Source organism: Rhinolophus sinicus, chromosome 3, assembly GCF_057876585.1.
Source record: "Rhinolophus sinicus isolate RSI-liver-muscle chromosome 3, RSI-T2T, whole genome shotgun sequence".
In the NCBI taxonomy this organism is placed as follows: Eukaryota; Metazoa; Chordata; class Mammalia; order Chiroptera; family Rhinolophidae; genus Rhinolophus; species Rhinolophus sinicus.
In genome coordinates, this window is record NC_142503.1 from 197,370,290 (window position 1) to 197,390,169 (window position 19,880).

At 59.5% G+C, this 19,880-nt stretch overlaps 1 protein-coding gene across 6 annotated transcripts in view; it reads right to left on the bottom strand.

Moving 5' to 3' along the window:
• Positions 1-210: 210 nt before the first annotated feature.
• Positions 211-19,880, bottom strand: part of CCDC85C (coiled-coil domain containing 85C) — a 77,474-nt gene continuing 57,804 nt past the window's right edge. The window contains exons 3-8 of one of the 6 annotated variants that reach the window (XM_019751581.3): positions 13,878-13,913; positions 11,808-11,843; positions 10,157-10,264; positions 5,032-5,127; positions 4,150-4,248; positions 211-3,403 (exon numbers count right to left, since the gene is read on the bottom strand). In XM_019751581.3, the coding sequence (XP_019607140.2) occupies positions 3,314-3,403; positions 4,150-4,248; positions 5,032-5,127; positions 10,157-10,264; positions 11,808-11,843; positions 13,878-13,913 (465 nt within the window). In that variant the 3' untranslated portion in view covers positions 211-3,313. The remainder of the gene's footprint in view (positions 3,404-4,149; positions 4,249-5,031; positions 5,128-10,156; positions 10,265-11,807; positions 11,844-13,877; positions 13,914-19,880) is intronic. The other 5 variants (XM_019751584.3, XM_019751582.3, XM_088797478.1 and 2 more) reach the window with 5 other exon arrangements.

Here is a 19,880-nt window from a genome sequence, read left to right on the forward strand (position 1 = left end):
GCATAGACACGGGTTCCTGGGTTAGACAAGGGATTGCATTTGAAGTCCTTCCCCTCTCTGGCCCGTGGCTAGGCAGAGGCCACTGGAGTAGCAGTGAGCGGTCTCCACTGCTCCCACCCAGCTGACTCCCCGTGCGAGGCGTTCGCAGGGGCCACGGCGCTCTGCCCCGGCATCCCCACCACCCAACACAAGCACTGCACACCCAGCACGGAGGCTTGCAAAGAGCCTTTATTTCTCTAGCGCAAAGTATACACTATCACAATCTTCTGGTGCTCCTTTTACTAAAATAGTTCAAATCAGTGTTTTTACCACACTATCAAAAGGTTCTATTTCTTTTTCTCTCCCCAAATCAAAGTGGTTCAATACAAGGTAGAAACGGGCACAGCAGTCCACAGCCCCCAGCTCTGCCCGGAGCCGGGAGAGGCTGGCCCAGCTCTCAGGCTGTCACGTCCTACAGAAAATAGAGCATGGCTGCCGGCGGGGATGGGGACCAGACAGAGTTCCAGCCCATTCCAGAAAGCAGCAGATTCTGGCCCCACATTATGAAAAATATACACCTCTACCGCTCTGCAGTCATGCATTGTTTGTTTCTTTAAAAAAAAAAAAAAAAAAAAAATCAGTAGTATTTTGTTTCCTCTCAAGTTTTCAAGGAAAAAAAATGAAAGGTCACTTTTTTCTCTTTAAACACTGATGTGTAGCTAATCGGATAAAAATGTGCCACCCTAGAAAATGTGCTCAGCAGATTTCAATTCCAGGCTAGAAGGGTGGTCTGCGTCACAGTGGGAACTGAAGCCACAGCACAGGTGTCACACTGGCTTCAAGAGCTAGAATCAGAGTATTTGCAGAGGAGGAAAGGGACCTTTATGAAAGGATACCGCGTCCAGCAACATGTCCCCCCCACCAGGACCTTTGGGAGCTAAGGCTCCAGAGGGGAAGAGAGTCACCCAGTGTCACCTTACGCACTCTCCCTGTTAGTGGCAGAGCTGGGACTCCCCTGAGCTGGCCCCTAACTGCCCCCATGGTGAGGCCCCTCTGAACCCCTCCAGCCTGTGGGCTCCCCCCACAACAACGCATTGTATCCTGTGTGGGGTCAGGCAGAGATGCTGCTGGCTTTGTTTTTTTAACAGCTTACACTAGTGAGATGACTGTCACAGGGACAGTTGTGTCCTCGACAGCCATCCCTGTGCAGTGTTGGCTCAGGGACAAGAGCCATCTCCCGGCTCGCTCTGCCTCCATGGCAGACACACTGCACCTGACCCCTGGACAGCACTGCAGCCTGAGGGACAGGGTCACTTCCCTCCAGTGGGGAGGGTCCCTTTGCGGCTGTTCCCAGGGTCAGTTTGCAGGTCTGCAGCTACCAGGAGCCCTGCCTTATTGCTTATTTTCAGTCGTGGCAAAGTCAATGACCCAAACATGACGAGTGGGCTCCCAGATGTGATTCCCACCCAAAGTGGATCCATCCGCCCTAAGCTGCTCTGTGGTTCTTTGGACTCCAAGACCAGAGGGGCCTCCGCCCCCAGCTCCCTGCCCACTGAGGCAGGAGTCACCCAGTGCCGTGACCAAGGATGTTCACCCCACTGCCAGTGCACAGCCCGTGACAGGGAGATCACCACCTGCCGCGACGGCAGGCGCCCTCCAGAAAAAGCCGATAGATCCTGTAACACCCAGGGCAAGGGCAACGTGGCTGTCACTGTCGGCAGTACCACTTAGCCCTCCCTGGGCACAAGGAGGGTCACGGGCTTTCCCGTGCGTGGACGACCCAAGGGTGCCAATGGCAAATAGGTGGGAAGCAGGGCAGCCCCTCCCACCCCCTGCCTGGTCCCCACCCCTCAGCTGGGCCTGGACGAGGTCCGACAACCTCGGGCTCTGCAAATGCCGGCCGCGTGAGGCCGGCCGCGTGAGGCCGCACGCAGCCCTGTCCCGCTGTGCGAGGGACTCCACAGAGCAAGGGGACAGCATTCACGGGGGCCTATCTGCCTGCCTTCCAGGTTCTGGGATCTCACTTGTAACCTGCTACAGATCTCCTAACCCCTCTGGGCCTCATTTTCCTCATGTTTTTAAGTTTATATACCGCACTTTACAGTTTCTACATGGTCATTTACACTGACGGTCTCATTTGATCCCCAGAGCGCTTTACGGAAGGCCTCATGGCCCCATTCTACAGCAGAGGGCACTGAGGCTCAGAGCGCAGGGGACCGCACCCGAGGAGGCAGCAAATAGCAGAACTCAGCTGGGGCCTCAGCTCCCCAGCCCCCAACTCCGTGGCCGCTCCAGCAGGTGGACGCCATTGGCTCACGTGCTGTGAACGAGGACACAGGCTGGTGACAGCTGACAGCCTCTAACCATGAGTACGCTGAGGCATCTGAGACCTCATTTTGCACCAGGGGCCTAGACAGGCTGAGTGACTTGCTAAAGGTCACAGCAAATGAAAGCCAGAGCCACAAGGAGGGCAGAACTTGTCACTGTGGCCAAGCTGCTCTGTCCGCAGTGCCCCAAGATGGACCAGGGTCTGGGGGGCCCAGCCGTGGCCCAGTGCTACCCATCCGGGACAGGCACATGCGCTCAGCCCAGGGACCCTGCCCTTGGCCTGCTACGTCCCTGGCCCATCATGTGACCCACGGAAATGAAGATGCCTCAGACTCTGGGCAGGAGGGGCCGGAAAAGGGCACAAGCTGGCACCGGGCGGGGCGCCACTGTAGAGGGGGAGAGGAGGGGTGGAAGCATGAACTCTGAAAACAAGTAGCAGCTGGCAGGAGGGGCCACAGGAAGAGCCTCAGGAGCCTCTGGCCAGCCACGGACAGGAGTCCCTTGTCTGTGCCTCCCGGGACCCAGTGCTTGGGGAGCCAGCGTTCAGGTCACAGCAGGTGGGGGATAAGTGGTGTCCCCAGCGTCACGTCCAGCTGCCAGTGGCCTCTGTCCAGTGCGGGTGGCAGCCAGGGGACGGAGGGCTTGATGAGGTGCCCCTCCACCAAGGGCTGGGAATGGCCTGGCATGGTTCCTGGGCCTGGCCTCAGAGCAACCTTCAGTTCTCGCCAGTGGAGCCTGAAGCCCAGGCCCTGGGGTGGGAACGGTGCTGTCCGGGCCACTGAGCTGCAGGAAACAGCCAGCAGCTTCTCGTCTCCCGTTTGCTGGTGTGTGAGACGTGGGAGGTGGAGGCCGGCCAGGAGTATGTCGGGCCCATGGCAGCCGGGCCACGGCAAGCAGCGTCCTATGTACAATTCATCACAGAAGAAGACAGTGGCTGGGCCACAGGGCCTGCCACTGCCTCTGAGGACCTCGGGCAGGGACAGTCCACGTCCATGGAGGAAAGGCCCTACAAGGGCCCCTTGAACTGGTTCCCAGACAGGTGCTGCCGGATGGAGGGCTTAGAGCTGGCGGCATCGCCCAGTTTTCTCCAGACCACCTGCGGACAGAGGAGAGACGTGAGTGGCAGGCCCGCCGAGCCCACCCGCTGGCCTGTGCACACATTCTGCCTCATTGCTCTTCAAAGTCACTACGTCCCCAGAGCCATGGGCCAGAAGGGGAAACTGAGGCCCGGAGACACTCAGACTAGGTCTTTGCACATCCACCCTCACGGTCACACCTGCCATCCTGAGCAAGTCACCCCTGGGGTGCAGGCTCGGCCTTGCGACTGTCCAGTGGAGCCCATGGACTCAGGAGGGGGCTTGAGGGCATTCAGAAGACCCACCCCACAGGGGGCCCTGGTTCAGCCCCTGTGAGTCACCCTCTCCTGCTGGCCCCTGCCAGGGTCCAGAGGTGGGACGTGTCAGTGAGGTGGGTCGGGGGCACATTCTCCCTTCCCGGCAGCCTCAGCCCTGCAGGCTGTCAGAGTGGAGGGTCCTGCCGGCACCCCCAGTCTGAGCACCTGTGCACCCACCAGGGGCACCAGCCAGCTGGGAGGCCAGGAGCCAGACACCTGGGACCAGGCAGAGGGTGAACAAGACCAGTCCTGGGGGTCCACAGGGTGCACTCCCAGGGTGGACAGAGACCAGGGACCCCATTCTCTGGCAGTGGGGTGAGTCCAGGCCGGGGCTCCCAGCCCCAGTGCCTCCTCCCAGCCCCCCAGGTCACCTGACCCACACTCCCAGGGTCAGGCCAAGGCACCCCCGCCCCGCCGCAGCCCCGCCCCCAGCCCGCGAAGTGCCTCACGTTGCACATCTCACGGACGATGGCCTTCTCCTTCTCGCTCAGGTCCTCCTCACAGCGGTCCTGGAGCTGCCGGTCCAGGTTCTCGTGGACCTCCAGAACCTGCAGGGCACAGGTCAGGGTCAGGGCAGAGGCCACCAGGCGGGCCTTGCCCTGCTGCAAACAGGAGCCGAGGACACTGAGCCACTGTGCCCCAGGGTCAGGGACGTGGACAGGCCTGAAGGGCAGGTCGTCCTTTGTCACTTTGTGTCCTCTCACCCCAGGGACACTGCAGACACCACACGAGGGAAGCCGCACTGGGGGCAGAGCTGAGGATGGGTCGGCTGGGAGCAGGGACCACCCTCGGACAGGTGGACTCACTCCAACCCCGGGCCCCCACTTGTGCTTACTGGGCAGGGCTGAGGACCCTTCACTGCACACAGGTAAAGGGATGGGGGGCACAGCAGAGGGAGATGTGCCCCAGGAGAAAGCACCGCCTCGTCGAGACCTGCCCCTGGAGGCCCTGAGGTGAGGCCGCTACACCTGGAGGACAGGCTGGGCCTGGGAGGCCTGGGCTGCCGTCCTATCCCGAGTCCTGACCATGCCTCTCACCTCGAGGGAGTGCCTGCCCTCCCCCACCCCCCAGGCCTCAGTTTCCCCCGTTGCAGGCATGGCAGACATGTCACTCACTGGCTACCACCATGCGGCACCTGAGTCCCTCCCCTACAGTGCTCCAGGCGGTCACAGCCATCCAGTCTCCCACACACAGATGAAAGCCCCACCCTGCTGCTCAGATGCCCCCAGAGAGGGCAAACGTAGGGTCCAAGGTCCCATGTCCCGCAGTGCCCAGGGAGCGGGCTCCTGAGGGAGGGGGAGCTGGGCAGGTGGGCAGGGCCTGGCCCTCACCTTCATTGCATGCACGACAGCCTCGGGCTTCTGTCCTGCAGGGCTGTAGCCGGCGGAGGGGGGCGAGGGCAGCTCAGGTACCGGGCAGGCCGGGCCCTGTGGGAAGGAATTCCGCAGCTTAGCTCACCCTGAGTGGCTCTCAGGAGGCAGCCACAGGTGTGACCAGCGCTGAGCCAGGTCCCTGATTCTATGGGGCCAGGGGCCAGGCAGGAGGAAATCGGGGTGGGGTAGGTGATGGGGGAGAGAGGCAGGTATGAGGCGCAGGCCAGAGCTGAGGGGCAGCGCCTCCAGCCACCATGCCCAGCAGGCTCCTCGCACAGAACACATGGAAGGAAGCACGTGCCACTCAGGGCAGAGACGCACAAAGGTCACCAGCAAACACCAGGCGGCTGGACTCCGAAGCCCCTCACACTCTCCACGCCACCCAGTGGGTGACTCGACTCCACTCCACCCCCAGGACAGTCTCTTCCAGGCTCGAACCCTGCCTCCCAGCCCTGTGCAGCCACCTGGCCACCTAATTCAGCAAACACTCTAACTGGTAACTCGCACATCAGCCTGGGAGCAGGGGGTGGGGAGCCAGACTCCCAGCACCCACCCGCCTACGGCAGAGGCCAAGTGTCTGCCCAAGGCCCTCCAGTTTCTCCCCATAAGGGTCACTGGCCCAAGTGGCCAGGGTGCCTTAGGCTGCAGGGGGACCCCGGGACTCAGGGCCCCACTAAAGAAGCCCACAGACAAGGAGGCCTGGAGGGTGGAACCCCAGGGGCCAAGAGGAGCCAGCAGGTCAGAAGACGGTGGGAGTGGGCCTAAGGGGAACCGGACAGAAACATCCAGAGTGCCCCAGCGAGCTGGTGAGCACTGATCAGGGACAAGCCCTCCAAGCCGGGTTCTCGAAGGCCCTGCCCTCTCTGAGTCTGTTTGCTTCGCATCAGTGGGCCCCATGACTCCTCCAGCGTCTGGGCAGATGTGGTGAGCTTGGCTAAGGATCCTGCCCATCCAGGCTGCGCTGTGCAGAAACCATCATGGCCCAGAACCTTGTGCCCAGCAGCCAAGGCCCCTGCACTCTCCTCCTCTGCCTGCCTGGCCTACACCTGCTTCCAGGGCCTCCACGGAGGCCGGGACCCACAGCCTTGGGGGCAGGGAAAGCTGGGCTTGGGCAAGGCTCTGCTGGCTGTGACTTGAGGCAGGGTCCCCGACCACGCTGCCTGGGTTCCCTCATCTGGACAACAGAAAGGGTCCCTGTGTCCTAGGGTGTGTGCAGAGCCCTGGGACGCTGCCCAATGGGTGTTCCCCTAACTTCACCCCAGGCTGCCCAGCCCCTGGTGCCCAGGCCAGATATGTCATGTGGGGGAATCAAAAAGATCTGGGGACCCTGGGGGAGCTGGCAGCAGGTGGAAAGCAGGCCACACGCATAGGTGCACTACATGAGGCAGAAGGCTGCACTCCCCGGACTGGCCAGGAGGGGGCGACCGCCACACACGTACTGCCAGAGTGCCTGACCCTTGCCACCTCTGGACTCCTGTCCTGTCTGTACCTGGGACTCCCTGAACTGCCTGCTCTGTAAGGGGGCTTACTCCAGGAGCAAAGGCAGGAGGAAGCCAGGAGTGGCCAGGGAAGGCTGTGCGATGCAGCCCTTTCCTGGTCCGCCTCGCCAGGCTGCCAGTGAGAGAGTGGCCACGGTATCCTACAAAGGAAGCCACCACTGGACAAATAATACGTACGAGGAGCAATGGCATGTAGTCAGGACTGCCACCTCATGGCTATTCCCCAAGCACAGCTCACTGGAAGGCCTCCTCATGGGGGGGCGGGCCACTGAGTAGTCAGTGACACGTCCTGCCTCCTCTGCCCACTGAGTGGTTAACACGACCCTCTCGGCAGATGCTACCTTTTTACATCCCCATTTTACAGGTGAGGAGGGTGAGGCTGGATGACTTGCCGAGGCCAAACAGCTAGTAAACAATGGGGCTGGGCCTCGAACCCGAGCCTGTAGGACTCCAGGGCTGATGCCAAAAGTGGGGAGACCAGCACATACCCAAGAACTGAAAACCTATGTCCCCACAAATACCTGTCCAGGAGTGTACACAGCAACACTAGTCACATACAAAACATGGAGACAACCCAAATGCTCAGCAATGGTGAACAGATAAACAAAATGTGAGTCCACACAGTGCAATATTATTCGACAGTAAAAGGGAGTGAAGCCCTGATCCATGGACCTCGAAGACACTGCTATAGTGAAAGGAGCCAGTCACAAAGCACCAGTCGTTTATCAGAGGACTCCTTGTATGTGAAATGTCCGGAACAGGCAAACCTGTAGGAGCAGAACGTCCACTAGCGGTTGCCAGAGCCGGGAGAAGGCAGAATGTGGAAGGATGGCTTACGGGGACGGGGTTTCTTTGGGGGGCGATGAAATGATCTCAGGATGATTGCACAAACCTGGGAATACACTGAAAACCACTGAATGGTATGCTGAAAAATAAAGTTAATTGATAAAACAGTGGGGAGACCAGCTTCCCTGGGGAGCTGTCAAAAAGCCTTGACCTCCTCGCAGAAGGCTGATGGGTACAAACCTCCTCCCTCTGCTGACAGCTCCTCCCATGGAACCCTGAGTCCAGAGTCCAGCCGGGGCCCTCCTGCAGCCCAAGGCAGAAGCCCTGTACCCTGCCCCACAGCCACCTGGGCCAGTGACCCTTGTGGGGGAGAAGCTGGGGGATCCCTGGGCAGACACTCAGCCTCTGACATAGGTGGGCAGGGGGTGAGCGAAGTGGGTAGGTATGGAGGTGGGGACATTGGGGACAACCAGCCTGGCAGGGACGGCGTGTCCCCATCAGAGTCACCTGCTTCCCCTGGGGACCCTCTGACTCATGGACTGTCTGCCCTTGCCATCCCCTGGGATCTACAGGCAGCTTTACAGAGGACATGCCCAGGTGTGGAAGAGCCTATGCCCCCGGCAGCGTCCAAGCAAAGAGGGTCCTGCCACACAAGCCCTCAGTCTCCCTATGGACCCACGTGCCAGACGCAGGTTCTCCAGGACCCAGCAAGGGCTTGGTACCTTGGAACATCCTGGCCTCAGCCTCCACCTCAGCCCTGGCCCCTCCCTGCCACCTCAGCAGCCTTCACGGCTGCCCCTCCCACAAGACACCCAACCCTCTCTACCCACCCCAGGGACCTGCCCCCAGCCTCAGTAGAAGCTCATGCTGGCTCCGGGCCCCCAGGCACTAGCTGGGCGACGCTGGCAATCCACCCTGCGCTGGTGAGCCATGGCTCCCTCTGCTCCCATCCTGTAGGCCTGGCCCATCACAGCAGCCAGCCGGTTTCACAGCACTGAGAGGGCTTCGGGACACAGCACGCCATCGCTGTTAGCCATTAGGGTTCCCATAGGCGATCAGAATGAATGAGGGGGGCAGGGGAAATTAAGTAATGGAGGAGCCACCCCTGCGGGCGTCACCAGCATCTCAGGGCCCTTCCTCATGAAACAACAGGAACCTCATTTGGCCACAGGCTCCTGGATAAATATTTGGATTATCTGCTGTCAGTGGGTCTTGCACAGCGTCAGCAGCTACATTCCTAGAGAAGGTGCGAGGGCCTCAGAAGAGAAACAGACGCTCGGCCGGCAGCCAGCGCTGCACCACCCACGTCTGCCAGCGCCAGGGCCAGCCAGGCTTTGCTCATCGTCCTCGTTGTCCGGGGCAAAGGGGAGACGGCAGGACCAGGACCCTGGGGCGAGAGTCCAGGCCCACCTGCCCACCTTGATGACCTCAGGCCAGCCCTGTTCCATGGGGACAGTTAGGGTCCCTGCCTCGCTGTGGCCTGTGTGTGTGGAGAGCTTCCTGCACGGTACTGCATGTAGCAGACACTCAATACACTGGTCATTCTTGTTACAATCATCTTATTGCTCAGAGAGCTCACAGGCAGTGGTGTTCAGTATATTCACAGATTCGTGCCATCGTCACAAGAGAACATTTTCATCTCCCAAAAGAAGCCCCGCACCTGTTAGTAATCCCTCCACACTCTGCCCCCATCCAGCTCCTCGCATCCACTCGTGTGTTCTCTGCCCCTAGAGATCTACCGTGTTTCCCCGAAAATAAGACCTAGCTGGACAATCAGCTCTAATGCGTCTTTTGGAGCAAACATTAATATAAGACCTGGTATTTATATTTTATTATATTATGTTATGTTACGTTATACCTGGTCTTATAGTAAAGTAAGACCCGGTATTATGTATTATATTATATTATATTATATTATATTATATTATATTATATTATATTATATTATACCTGGTCTTATAGTAAAATAAGACGGGGTCTTATACTAATTTTTGCTCCAAAAGACACATTAGAGCTGATTGTCCGACTAGGTCTTATTTTAGGGGAAACACGGTATGTATTCCACACAGCGTGTCACCCAGGTATGATGGAGGCATTTACCCCCAGGGAGCAGTCCGGAGCTGGCTGCCCACTTGGCAGAGGGCCGGCCCCGTGCCACCCCTTCCTTTCCCATCAGGGCAGGGCAGAGCCAGGATAACCCACTGTGGATAACTGAAGTACAGTCCACAAACGTGAGCTTCTCCTCACCCTCAGTTACAAGGCCTGGGGTAGGGACCCCACGTACACACACGCAGCTCCAGCCCAAGCTCCAGCGCCAGCCAGCACCCTGTCCCCACTGTCCCAGGAGTGACACATGCTACAGCGTCGCATAGCAGCACGGCAGCCGGGCCTGAGCAGCCGGACACTGCCCTGCGCTGCCATAACGGCAGCCAGAGTTCGTCTTCCACCTCTAACCACCAAAATGGGCCCTTAAAAGTCTCTGAGGGCCAGTCAAGGAGCCCAGGCCCCTCCCTGGGAGGGTGGAGGAAGAAGGCAGGGGAATGAGGAAGGCCAGACCTTGACCTGTTTAGCATATTCACAGATTCGTGCCATCGTCACAAGACAATGCCCTCCCCTGACCTGGAAGCACCTGGGACAGAAACCAAGGGTCCCAAACCTGGTTTGACCAGACACTGTCCACGGGCCCAGGCAGGTCACTAGCCAGTCTGAGCCTCACCCTTACACTGAAACGTGGCCCAAGGATTCGAGAGGTGCCAGGTCTCCATGGGAGCACTGGGGGTCTGGGATGGGGCACTTACGTTCTGCAGGGAGTCCTGGTAGGAGGGGGGCAGGCTGGCGAGCTGGGACTCCGAGTGGTACGGGGAGAAGCCTTTCCGCAGCGTCCGGTACTCTCCAGAGCCTGCCTGCTGCAGAGGAGAGTGGGGGCGAGAGGTCAGATGTGAGGGGCCAGGATTGTGCCCCATCAGGACCCAGAATGGCTGCCCCCACCACCACCAAACGAGACACTCCTACCAGGGCCTCCGAGCTGCTCCCTCCCTCAAGGCTGTGGTCTGCTCTGCCACCTGCTTGGACGCCCCGCCCATGCACCCTCCGTCTCTCCCCCCACCCTGCTCTAGCCCACTCCATCCCATCCCTGTGGGTGCCATGAGCCTCGGGCCTTCCTTTTGCTCCCCACTGTGTGTTGTACTCATGCTGGCTGAACAGCTGAAAAAACAGGTGAGTGAATGAGGGTGTGGATCTCGCCCCTTGACCATTCCTCTGCTCCAGGATCCCCACTTGGATTCCCCACACGCCTTCTCCAGCCCTGGGGCCATATCCACAGGAAAGCCCCCCACCTCCCATGGGTGCTGGGGCTCCCTACAGTCCTCTGCTCAGGGGGTCCATTAGCCTCCAGCATTGGACAGGAGCTCTGAAATGTGGGCCCTGGGTCTCACCCCTCTGTCTCCTCAGGAACCAGTGCAAGCTGGGCTCATAGCTAATGCCCAGTGCGTACTTAGCAAGGGCGGGGGGGGGGGGGGGGGGGAGGAGGGAATGAGTGTATAAGTAATGAATGAGTGAATGAGTGAATGAGTGAATGAATGAATGCAGATTTGGTCTTAGGTGGTTTCCTTCAGGGCAAAGCAACCCAACCCCCCAGCCGCAGAAGCTAGGGCTGGGGTCTGGCACCCAGAGAGGACCCAGGGGTCACACTCAGTCCCATACAGGCCTCCTGGTCTAGCTGAAGAGCCACAAGCACACTTTTCTACTTCAAAGGAACTGAGGGAACTCTGCTGGGCAGATAAAATGCAGGGGAATGTCCGTCCCATAAATCAGCAGGCTCTAGTTACCCAAACAAACCCTGGAGGGGAGGAGGCCAGCTGGGGCAGTGGCAAGGGCGGGGGCAGAGCTGGGGCAGGGGCTGGGGCACAGGTAAGGGCAGGGCCAGGGCTGGGGCAGGGGTAAAGGGGGGGCAGGGGCTGGGAGCCCCTCCTGCTGCTCATCACCCTCTCATGGTGGCCCCCAACGTGTGGCAAGGTCTTACCAGGTAGACCTTGGGCACGGCCCAAGAACTTAACATGGGACGGCCGTGCCCCTCCCCAGGCTGTGCCTGGGTGAGCCGGAGGCATGACAGCCCATGCATGCTACGTCGGTCCTCCTGGAGCCAGGGCTCTGATCAGGGTGAGCCCCCTACCACTGGACACCAAACAGAGAAACAGGCCGCAGCCCCTGCCCCCTGCCACCCAGCACTCACTCAGCCCCCCACCCCCATGCACATCCCCACTCCTGGGGTGCTGTGCTTCCTGGGGGGGGTCACTCCCAGTTCCATAAGAGGCAAAAATCCCGAGCCAAGGTATTTTCCTGGCCAGGTCTCTATGACAGCTACAAAATCTTCCCCAACAGAGAGTACACTGGGTTGCAAACCCAGACACACTAAACGTCCACACCCAGTGACACAGGATGCTCACCTACCTGGTCTCTGACACCATTCTGCAGGAACACTCCTACCTGCGGTGCCAGGTAGGCAGAGAAAGTTAAAAAACCAAATGTAAGGCCCAGCCGGGCCCAACACACACACACACACACACACACACACACACACAGCCGCAAGGCCAGGAATTTGGGCCTCTGCTCTCCCCCACCAGCCCCTGGACCAGGACAGCTGGGCACTGCCCTGCTCTTAGGCACACACCGTTCTGCCCTGGGCTGAATCTCACCTCCTCCCTGCTTCTCTGGCGCTGGACCAAACGGATGCTGAGGCAGCCCACAGGCCCACTGGTTGCTACCAAAACACTGCTTTGTGTCTCTCCTCCCTCCCCCAGACAGCTCCCTGGGAGGAGGTGTATGCAGGATGGGGGAGGGGGGAGTTTCTTAATTAGCAGCAGACAGTTCCCACCCTTGCCTTCAGCGATCATCTATAAACATTTGCATGTCCACAGAACTTCATTAGCAAGCCTCAAAGCTGGGGGCGGGGGGGAGGCACAATCTCTCATTAGGGGCAACGTGACTAATGACGCATCGAAATGAGGAGCCATAATTGCACTTAAACCCAAATTAAAAATCCTGGTGTTTCCCTGTTGGTGCCCTGGAAGAAAGAAGTCACCAGGTTTTCATTGCTGAGGGAAGGGAGCTCACGCGCTGGGCCTGCACCTCGGGGCATGGGGGCACTGCCGCTCCCCAGGGAAGACACCTGCCCACCTGCAGTCTCCCTAACTAACCCGGCAGAAGGGCCTGGCACACACAGCGGGGGCTGAAACAGGGTTTCCAGAATCCTTAAAAGGGAAGGTAACAAGATCCAGCGCTGCACACACAGCACTGCCCTTCCACTCTGTCCATTCCCCACCTCCCAAGGCCAGCGAGACTTCTAGTCCCTGAGGGGGAGACCCAGGAGGCTGCAGGGCCCCCGTCCACTGTTAGGACGCCCTGGGCCGTGACCGACGCTCAGAGCTGGCTGGCCACGGATTCCACAGGCCAACTCCAGCCTCTCTGGGCCTCCCTGTGGTGCTACAGGCGTGCCACTACCTTCCCTGGGGACACCCCTGGATAAAGCTCGGAGCCCTGTCAGAGGGTGCCGAACAGAAACAGGCCAAGGGTGGGACACGGAGAAAAGGAGGCACTACCCACCTCCCTGGCCTGGACACGGGGGCTCCTTGCCTGGGGGGCCAGCAGCTGTGGGCTGGCCCCATTTCAGGGTTTGCTCAGGGACAGCCATTCCCACCCCTCCTTTCTGCTCCCAAAGGGCTTTTGGCCCCATGAATAGGACGTCTGCTGGAGCAGTTTCCTGCTCAAGAAGGCCCTACTGTGGCCCCAGCACCTGACCGCAGGTGGGGGCTCGAGGGTGAGCAGTGACACTGTGCCCAGTAGCCTGCCCACAGGTGTCTGCTCGAACTGTCAGACCCAGGCCCCTGGGCCGATTTGCATGCAGCGACCAGGGGCAGTACCCGCTCAGAGGGGGCCAGGCAAGCTTCTCAGCCCGTGGGCCCTCCTGGTGCAGGCAGGGGTGGGTGTCTCAGAACAGGGCTTGTGACACTTACCAGCCCTGCTTTCCAAAACCTTAACATACCTACCTCCTGGGGGGGCAGGGGAACAGGCAGGGCTGCGGGGAGGGGGAGGGAGCTGAGCACTGAGCCCCAGGGGCACTACTGTCCCCAGGCAGCCCCAAGGACCTCACTCAGGGGCAGCGGCCGGGCCGTGGCAAACCCCTCCTCCCACCTCTACCTCAGGGTTCTCCCCGCACAGAGGGAACCACAGCGACTAAGCCTGCTGACCTCCCGAGTGGGCGGGGCCAGTGAGTAGGTGAGAACCTGCTCTTTTCCTGTCGTTTTGTTACGCTGGAAATTGACACCAGCTCAGAGATAGGGCAGGTCCCAGGAAGACTCTAAAGGCAGGACCAGGGCACCCTGGGTGGTGGTCAGCTCCCAGGAAGGGACGGGAAGGGCCCAAGTGAGGGGACCCCAAGCAGACAGAGCAGCACACAGCACTCAGAGCAGCCCCGCCCCACCCCAAACACCACTGCACACCAGTGCCACCCGGAGGCTCTACCTGAAGCCAGCTTCTCTGGACGCAGGGCTGGGGCAGCTGCAAGGCAAGACGAGCAGTGTCACCCACCAAACGCCACTCACGCCCCTTACGGGTCCCCCTACCCTGGACACCTTGGCCGGCATGGTGTTACCACACCTCAAACTGGGGTGGCGGGTCCCAAACACACCTCCCAGAAGCCCCCCATTTTTAAAACTCCAGATTTCCCAAGGACGGACAGCATCTGCCACACCCTGGCGCGGGGCACCTACCCCCTTAGGGAACGGCAGCCCTCCCTAAGTCTCACCAGAATGCAGCTGTCGTTCAGCAGAAAAGCAGCCCTTCTGAGAGGCTGCAGTGGGGTGCATGGGGCTGGAGACACCCCCAGATCCCAGCCAGCTGGGAGAGGCCAGGGCCGGACGCACTCCCTCTGGCCTCTGCTCTGTCCTCAAGGTCCTCACCAGAGCAGACCGGTGCCAACCAGATTCACTTTCTTTTTTTCTTTAATTTTAAGAGAACTCATTTGCAGGCCGTTATACACACGGCTCTGGGCCCAGAGGGTTCTTCCTAATAAGTCCTCCGATTAGGCAGGCGAGATCCCACGTGTGGTTAATGTGTGGCTAATATCACTTATCCACCGCTGGCACTGCTCCCCTGATCCCCATGCAATTTCTGGCCCTAAGTCCCATTTTTCAAACTCGGTGTGTGCACCGCTCAGGACCTGGGGCGGTGACTGACAGGCAGCATGTGGCCCAGGCCTCGTCCATCACAATGACCGTACCACCTCACGGTCCCACAGAGCAAGGAGGTGGGCACAGACGCAGATGCAAACACCATCGTGGCTGGGTGGGTCTGAGCAGCCCACCCACTTCTCCCGTCTCTGCTTGCACATAAATTGGGGTCTCAAAGGACACGGCTGCCGGATGGCCTACAGGCGAGATCACGGTGCCTGATCCATAAGCCTCACCGCTGGCCAGCCGCAGGCCTCGGTATTTTCCATGATTTGCCCTTTAATCCCAGGGCAGGCACCACTAGTGTCCTCATTTTGCACATGGGAAAACTGAGGCACAGAGAGGCTAAGCCACTGGCCCAATGCCACCCAGCTGGTAAGATGACACTTCAGGGATTTGAACCTGACGCTCTGGCTTAGAGACCTGGGCTTGGCCTCATGCCATGCGGACTCTCACCCAGTGTGTGGCTCACAGAGGCCACCGGTTAAGCCTTTGGCAGAGGGGGCAGGGGTGGACTTCCTACTCCATTCCCACCCATGTTGCTAGACTGACCTTCCACTTGGTACTGGAAAGAGGGCTCCCTCCTGGGCTTCAGGAGGGGTTGGACCGGTTCAAAGGTTCTGCTAATGAGGCACTTAAAGCCCTCTGGAGACCACACTGCCCGTGACAAAGGGGGCGAGGACACGACAGCCTAGCCCAGACACCAAACGGGCAGAGCAGGAACGGCCGAGACCTTGTCGCCAAGGCAAAATGTCACAGAAGACCCCAGCAAGCTGAACCGCCACAGAAGAAATGCCGTGGGGCCAGCATGTCCGGAGGGCTTGGGCAAGGGAGTCCCCCCATCAGAACAGCCTGTCTTCCTCAGGGACTCAGGAAAAGAATAGGGGCATCAGAGATGGGCTTAGATGGTAGCAGCCTGGATGGTTCAAAACGCAGACAAAGGACAAACAGGAGCGGTTCATTTGGGGACGGGCCAGTCTAACACACTGGCCGGGTGGGCACAGTCTGCCAGACCTTGAAATTTTCCGGGTCCTGGGACCAGGAAAAGGTGAGAAGGTCAGCCACGGCCCAGGGCATTCCCCAGGTGCCGGGTTCCATTCAGTCCGCACGTGGACTCACCATCATCCCTTACAGGTAAGAAAACCGAGGTACCAGGACACACGGACTTTCACCGCAAGCCACACAGCGGGTAAAGCCACTTTCTTATACCATCAGGCCAACGACAGCACTGCTGCAGGCTGAACTGTGTCCCCCTCTCCACTCGTAGGTTGATGTCCTAACCTCCAAGACCTCAGAATGTGACCTGTGTGGAGATGGGTCTTTACAGACGTGATCACGTGAAAGTGAGGTCCGCAGGGTGGGCTCTAATCCAACACGACTGGTGTCCTCATAGAAAGGGGAAACTGGGACACTACATACAGAAGGAAGACGTTTAGACACAGGGAGGAGATGGGCGTCTACATGCCAAGGAGAGGGGCCTGGGACAGACCCTTCTCTCCCAGGCCTCAGAGGGAAGCAACCCTGCCTTCATCTTGGCCTTCTGGCCCCTGGAACCATGAGAGAATACATTTCACTCGTTTCAACTGCCCAGCATGTGGTTCTTTGTTATGGCAGCCCTCGCAAACAAAGAGTCACCCATGCCAGGAAATCCCGCTCCACCAGGCCTCAGTTTCCCCATCTGTGCTTGGTGTAAATCCTGGGGTCACTTCCAACTTGAGTGTTCAGCCCCCGAGTGTGGCACGACAGGATGGGGGAAAGAGCAGACAGGGGTGAGGAGGAGGGGGCAGGCTGGCGGGGGGCTGTTCAGTCACTGGCCTGGACCAATGCCTGCACTCCCCCAGATGGCCGCCTGCTTGCCCAGTGTGACACAGCATCGCAAGCTCCGCGTGCTTTTGTAAAGCTGGCTTCTGGGCACACACAGAGCCTTCATTTATCAGCCCAGCAGGGGAGTTAACTGAGGGAAAGACAGAGCTGAGGCCCAGCATCAATTATAGCCGCCCCCACCCCAGCCCGGCTGGGCACAGAGAAGCCACAGGAAAAATACTAACGTGTATGGGGGCCCGAGATGAATCATCACAGAGGAAGCAGCTGTGCTGATGAAATTTTTAAAGCCGACAAGAGAGAGAAAACACGAACTGCAATACAGTAACTTAGTCTGTGAACACTCACTCTGGCACAGTTTTAATTAAAGCTATTTGGGAGTTAAATAGAGGCCGTGGGGGGAAGAGGTGGGGCAGTGGGAAGCAGGAATCCACAGAGGCTCGCTGTCCTCCCACCCAAACCCCAAAGCCACATCCCCTTAAGACAGTTCAAAGAATAATACTGCTCTCCCTGACTTTTCGCCAACAGGCAGATTCCCCACTTTGCACAGAGCTGGAGGTTTCTGTGCAATTCGATTTCAATGACAAGACTTAAATGCTAGAATCATAAATATCTCACAAGCCAGAACTCATGAGGCCAAGGCCAGAATCCCACCCTTTCAAGATTCCCAAATATGTTCATCCGTCACTTGATTACCTCCAAGTATGATACACTCACTACCTTATAAAGCAGCTCTCCAATGGTTGAGCAGACCTTCCTCATTCTGGGCAAGAACTAGCCTCCCCTCTTGGCTTAAGACACTGGGTGGGGGGCAGCCAGGGGCTCCCCGAGATGCATCCACCCAGTCCAGCTATGCTGAGCATTGGAGGTTTGACCACTCAGACCCTGCAGCCCAGTCCTTGAGTAGCTGACAGTCCCGCAGGGGTGAGGGCCAGGCTCCCTAATGGAGGATCCCACTACCCTACCAGCACAGCAGGCAGCCCACGGGGCTGAGAGCACAGAGCATGAACAAAGCCACTTGGGGGTGGTTGAGAAGGCTGTTGGCAGGAGGTCACACCTGAGCTGGGAGCCCATGACTTGCGAGAGTCCAAGAGGAAGAAGGCTAAACAAACTCCTTCTTCCCTGGACTCCGCGAGAAAAAGGCCAGTACTCCCCATGGAGAGTGACCATGGGGCCTGACCATGGGGCTTGCACCCGCTCTGCTGTCCTCCAGCAGCCCCTTGGACACGTGAGTCCTGCTGGCCAGGAAAGGAGGTGTTCAGGCAGGGACAAGAGTGAGACTGGACAGCAAGCTCCCTGATGGCAGGCTCTGCCTGGTCACCCCTGGATCCCCAGAGCCATGCATACAGCAAGTGATCAATTACAGTACTGAGTGAGTGTCCATTTTACACGTGAGTAAACGGACCCTGGGGAACAGGAAGTGGCTTGAGGATCCTTATAAGGCTGGTGCCATCTGAGCCACCCCAGGAATCCAAAGGCAAGCAAGGTGAGAACTGTCACCAGGAAGCCCAGGGACAGGGGATGGCCCTTCTCTCACTGTGTCTCTGTCTCTCTCTCCTCCTGCAGGGCTCAGAACAGCCGTGCCCTCCTCCAAGGCCAGCAACGCCCACCCACCTGCAACAGTGCGTGGCAGGGCAGCAGGAGCTCCGTGGGTGACCCTGGAGACACTTGGCCAATGCCACTGGTGCCTGAGTGCTTGTGCCAGACGAGGACAGTGGGCTCGCAATGCACAGGCCCGAGCAGCACAGCGCATGGCAGCTGCCTTCCTGGGATGCTGGGTGTAGCGGACGCCGGCCCCCTGAGACACCCTGGGCAAGGCCCCAGCCCAGCAGCACAGTCCCTGCTGAGGCAGAGACGAGGAAGCAGAGCTGGGTGGCTACGCCCATGACACACGCCAGCGCCTACAGCTGCCTCCAGAGCAGCTCAGCTTCACCAGGCCTCATTCAAGGAGAAGGAAAAGCACTACAGAAATAAGACGCTGGAAGCTTCCATACTGTTTGGCCTCTGAATGCCCAGCACTTCTGTTCTGGCAACGCACAGAGAAAACCGTGTCCTTGCCCCTAAGTCCCAGTCTAACCGCCTGCAGCCAGCAAGCCTGGGTCCGGGCAAGGGTCCACCTGCCCCCATCGGACCATGTCTGTGCCCAGCGTGCCTGGCCCAGGCGTGGGCACAGGGGTGGGACAGAACCCTAGCGCTGCTGCCTTCAGGCCAAGGCCCAAGTCTGATCCCTGGGAGCAGTCGGAGCAGGCTGGGGAGGTAGAGGGGCTGGGCAGAGCCACCTGTGCCCAGGCAGCTGCCGTCCCCCTATGCCACAGCCTCCCATCACTGCCCACCCACAGCAAGAAAGGGGCCCCTGTCCATCTCCACCTCTGCATATGTTGGTGTGGGGCAAAGGGACACATTGATGGGGGGGGCTCCCTTGGGAGGCAGGGAGTGCATATCAGGAAAAGAAAGAGCTGCCACTCTGCGACCTATGTGTGTGCAACGGAACATCACCGCTGACAGCACCCAAACCAGCCCTTGGTTCTCATCCCGCTTCTCCCAGGAGCAACGGGACAGAGAACGAGCAGACCGGAGAGACTCGCACGGCTGCCGACCCCACCGGCCTGAGGCTTCAGCTACCAGACGTGGTCCTGGCCTCATGCCGCTGCACAGTGGCTGGGGCGGCTCGCTCCCCTATTCGCTGGCCGGGCACCTGTTCCTGAGCCCTACTGCTGCCCCACCACCCCCATATCCTGTGTCACTTCCACCCACAGCGCCCACAGCCCAGCCCAGCCCAGCCCACACCCCTCTTTAGCAACCATGACCAGCCCAGGTCGGGCCCACGTGGAACGCTGGGTCTAAGGAGCCCCAGCCCCCACAGCCAGGTGAGACCCCAGCTCCTCCCGGCTCTTCCAGCCCCGAGGAGCCAGCCAGACTTGTGGCCAAGCCATTCCACCATGACGGACCTTACACCCCGTCACAAAGTTATAAAACCAGCCCTATAATGCAATGCCTGCCTGGCTCTGCACCGGAGCATGGTGGGGAGGGGCAGAGCAGCCATGGGAGTGAGAAATGAGGGGCAGCCCAAACCTGTACCCTGTACTCTGCAGAGCTGTGGGAACTGTCCACGTGGCCCGAGCAGGGACAAGGGGGCCGGAGGGGGGGCCAGCAGCCACCCAGCGGGCAGAGAGGGTGCCTCAGGCTCCCTGAGAAGGGCAGTGGCGCCAAGCCCACTGGTTGCCCAGCAACTGGGGCCAAGCAGCTGAGCCTTCCCTGGGGCTGGTTCCCAGAGAAATGCTGTGGGCATCCCAGCTGGCCAGCAGCTTACGGACCAGGGGTGCGGCAAGGGAGGGGGAGGGGAGATGAAGCCAGGGATGGGTACGAGGGAGACAGGCTACAGGGCGGCCACGCCAACAGACCCCTGACCCCAGCCTCCCATCACTGCCCCACCCACAGCAGGAAAGGCCCCTTGTGCCAACAGTCATGCCCCCAC